At 35.4% G+C, this 4,632-nt stretch overlaps 1 protein-coding gene across 1 annotated transcript; it reads right to left on the bottom strand.

Annotated features, from left to right (window-relative positions):
• Positions 1-493: 493 nt before the first annotated feature.
• Positions 494-1,441, bottom strand: LOC118546324 (olfactory receptor 14A16-like). The gene has a single exon (XM_036109027.2). The coding sequence runs from the start codon at positions 1,439-1,441 to the stop codon at positions 494-496; it is 948 nt and encodes a 315-aa protein (XP_035964920.2).
• Positions 1,442-4,632: the final 3,191 nt, after the last annotated feature.

Below are 4,632 nucleotides of genomic sequence, written 5' to 3'. Positions count from 1 at the left end.
GTCAAAGCATTTTTGTCTTAAATAGAACATGATCAAAAGACATCAACAAAGATTTTGTTGATCCAGAGCTGCTGGCTTTCTCCATGGTAGTTAAACTCTGCCATCAGGAAACCTATTTCCAAGGTATCTTCATACTCAGCCTGCACAGCACTTTATCAGGATGTGGGCGATTCCCTCACCAGTATGTGACTGGTACTTTGGAGAAGGGATTATCCCAGGGAGAGGATGAATGAGTGAGTGGATAGCATTTGTATATGCAAGACACTCCACTACATTCAGACCCGTCTCGCCATATAAATGTAGCATCCTATGGAGCAGCACCAAGGATACAATAGGTATCTAATAACAACACAGCAATTTGTACAGACAAAATACTTTGAAATTATGTGCATTTGTATTTGAAACTATTTTACCTGTGATTATCAAATTACTTGTATAAACCAAAAACTTGATGCCCATTAGTAGATATCAGAGTCATTGATATTATGAATACTTATATAGTTGGTGTCATTTTTTCACCAAAAATTTTTCCAAGGGCCACCTTCATATCCCTGTTTCTCAGGCTGTAAATAACAGGATTCAGGCTGGGAGGTAACAGAGAATATAACACATGCATAAAGAGGTTCAGTGATGATGGGGATTTTGAGTTTAAACCTAAATATGCAATATATCCAGAAGAGAGGAACAAGGTTACCACAGTGAGATGGGGCATGCAGGTGGAGAAGGCTTTAAACCTGCCTTGTGAAGATGGGATTCTTAGGACAGTGGACACAACATAAGCATAGGAAGCAACCATGAAAGTAAAACATACAAAAGCAAAACAAAAACTAACAATAATAAACACATATTCTAGAATCTGCTCCCCAGAACAAGCAAGCGTGAGCAATGATGGAATGTCACAGAAGAATTGATGCACTATGTTGGAACCACAGAAATGGACAGAAAATGTGCCTGCTACATGGATGGATCCATAGACACCCCCACTGAACCATGATGCTGTCACCATCTGCACACAGGCACCTCTATTCATGATGGCCTCATAGTGCAGAGGACAGCAGATGGCTGCATAGCGATCATAGGACATCACCAGAAGGAGGGCAAACTCTGTGCCAGCAAAGAAAACAACAAGGAAAACCTGTGAGGCACATTCCATGAAGGAGATGGAATGGCTGTTGGTCAGAGAGTTCATGACGGATTTGGGGACAGTGACAGAGATGTAACAGATATCAATCAAAGACAAATTCTTCAGGAAGAAGTACATGGGGGTTTGGAGATGCTGGTCAATGGTGGTGAGGGTGATAATGAGGAGGTTCCCCATCAGCGCTGCCAGGTAAACCAGGGAGAAGAACGCAGCATAAAGTCTCTGTAGCACCTGATCCTCAGGGAATCCCATGAGCAAGAATGTTGTTATTAGGGTCACATTGGTTAATTTCTCAGGCATGATGATTTTTTTTTTTGAAACATAAGAAAAATTTTCTTGAATCTTCAGAATCTGTCTCTTTTCATTGGTTCTGGTATTCACTGATTGTGAAGTTATTCCTGGGGTAAAGCATATCTTGTAAACTATAATTTCTTCAATGCATGTAGAAAAAATATATTAAGATCATCATTAAAGCAGATTAGAATATTTTTTCTTGTAATAGGCTAAAATTTATGCATAAAACAGACCAATACTACCTCACATATTCATTTTACTTTGCTGGAATAGGTTAAAAAGTAGCAGGGAAATTTGGAATAAAATAGAGTAATTTGTTTACCTATTCTCAGAAATTTGATTTAGTTCAATGTGAACTGTGTTCTTGGTATTTTTGTTTTTTAATGTTTCAAGTTTTTATTTAAATTCTAGTTAGTTAATACATAGTGTAATATTAGTTTCTGGAGTAGAATTTAATGATTCTTCACTTACATACAATGCCCAGTGCTTACCCAACAATTGCTCTCCTTAATACCCATGACCCATTAAGCACATCCCCTCACCCACCTCCCTTCCAGCAACCCTCAGTTTGTTTTCCATAGTTAAAAGTCTCTTTTATGATTTGAAGACTTACTATGAATAACTGGGAGATTATTTCTTCCTCTACTTTTCTCTATCCTATTATAACATAGGTAAATGGGAGGGAAGAGATGGGTAGAACTAAAAATTGTCTTTGTATTTTTTTTTTGTGACAATGATATGATAAAAATGTACAACTTCAATGGAATCAAGGTTATAATATAATCACTAACATTTATATAAATGCTTTAAGAAGATATGTGAACTTTATTTTAAAAGCCAATAAAATCCTGGAAGTATTTATGTATTATTTATTATGATTTAGTTATTTTCCTTCAATAAGGACACATGCCTACTATGCAACTAATAATCAAAATTAAAATACCTATTTTAAAATTAATCAAAATTAAAATACCTTATTTTCCTAAAGGGAAGTGGAATGCAAGAAGGTGAAGTAAATTTACATGCTTAAACATATCAAGAGCACTGGAATAACACTCGGAATGTTACAGAAGATGCATAGAGGTTTGGAAGAAATTCTCTTACCTAATGCAAATCGAGTTTCCCTAATTTTAGGAGAGAGTCAGTTATTTAAAACACTGTGAAACTTAACAATAAAAGTTAGGCTAATAAAGGACACATTCTCACATAGGAAGAAAAGTTGAAAAGCTGGACCTTTTGTCCAATAGGATAAAAATTCCTTTTTAAACACTGCTATTGCTCTTGTTTCCAGTGTGTTGCTGAATGGCAGGCAGTCTGCTCTCCATCTGGCAAGCACAGGTTCAAAGTGTACTTACATGGGTCTTGCATTTTTGTGCATGTTTACAATTGACTAATTAGAATGAGAGCTAATCACCTGCATTAACCATGAGTTTTGATGCTGTCTCATGTTATCATCACAAATGACATGAAAATGGAAGTGTGAAGAATTAAGTCCACATTGGGATTTTTTTTTTTTTTTTAACCCAGTAGGGATACCTGCCATGAGACCTAATTAATAACAAAACTGTTAAAAACTTTTGTGAAACTTTACATTGTCAGGTAATGGATTGATTTTAATTTATAATCTCATATCTGAACAAAAGTGATTAGCTGTGTCTTTTTATTTTGCTACTTACTTTGATTTTTTAATATTTTTTATGTTTTTTAAAATTTAAATTCAGTTAGCCAACATATACTACATCATCAGTTTCTGATGTAGGGTTCAGTGATTCATCAGTTGTGTATAACACCCAGTGCTCACATGCTTACTTATATTGATTTTTTAAAAATATTTGTCATAAGCAGGATACCATTCCTAACACCATATAAAATAGATAGGATATAAGATAATAGAGAAACTTCAATTTCCTTTTTCATCTCCACTCCTGTTTTCTATCCCTTGGGGAAAAATATCAGATTTTTTCCTGTATTTATTATTTTTTGCATTTTCCTATGTGTTTACAAATGTAAAAAATATATACATCAACATAAATGAGATCTTACTATGCTTTTTTATACTTATTTTAACTTATCATATTTTCCAAAAGCATATACAATACAGTCACAATTGAAAAATGTTTATTTCATAACTAAACTCATGATTCTTCAGAGAAATCTAAATGATTCTCAATTCAGAATTAACCAGTGTATATTGTACAGTAGTTAAGTAAGTAAAATGTCATTCTTCCCACTTATCTCTTGGCTATTATACACAATTTATTTTTAAGACTTGTGTAATTTGAGTGATGTTAACAAATCATGGAATAAGAGTTTTTTTTTTATCATTTTACCCACAAAGAACACAAAATTTGACTATAACCTGTAGACAAAAATGCCTTTGTTGGATCACAGGAATCCAGTAGAGAAATTCAAGCACACCGTTAGAGCAAAATATCCAAGATTGCATGCATGGAAGAGGGAAAAAGGAGCAGTTTCAATTTATCCATGTCACTGCTTCCCCATGACAACATAGATGACTGTCAAGAGAGATCTCCGAGGTTAGAGAATGTGAATAAGTACCCATATGTGAGAATCTGCCAAAGAAACCCATATCTCACCCCATTTGAATACTGCAGTGATTTCCAGAAATGAGCCACTGGGAAAGGCTGAAAAAAAGAGTTAGAAAGGCTCAGAATGCATCAACAGAAGATAGACCCTATTAACCACTTCAAAGACTCCACCATGAAACACACACATGAATCAGTTGGTACTTCTCACATGTACATCCTTCAAGTGGCCCATGGGCACCGTCTATGTTCTGCCCATCTCATCCCCATACACACATCCTGCCTTATGGCCAACTTCCCTGTGTATGTCTCAGAGGGCAAAATGAGAGACTTTTGGAAGACAGCAAGTTAGTATGTACAGAAAGATGACCCAATTCTGTGGGATTAGGATGAAGCACATAAACCTGGGCATTCAGCACCACAATTGGGAAAGGAAACGAGAGGTTTCCAGGAACTATCTCACTTTGCAAGTTCAATAGAAGGCATAACATCTTACTTCCTACAAAAACAAAAACAAAAAAAAACAAGAAGTGTGGAGTCTGCATATATAAAGAAAGTTTTGGAAAAACCTTGGAATATAGAGAAGGTCTGACAGATGATATTTCTCTCTTGATAACACTCATTAAAGACTAAAGGACGGCGTCTGGGTGG

Source organism: Halichoerus grypus, chromosome 2, assembly GCF_964656455.1.
Source record: "Halichoerus grypus chromosome 2, mHalGry1.hap1.1, whole genome shotgun sequence".
Lineage (NCBI taxonomy): Eukaryota > Metazoa > Chordata > Mammalia > Carnivora > Phocidae > Halichoerus > Halichoerus grypus.
Note: the sequence above shows the minus strand (reverse complement) of the source record. Positions and strands in the feature narration are given on the sequence as shown.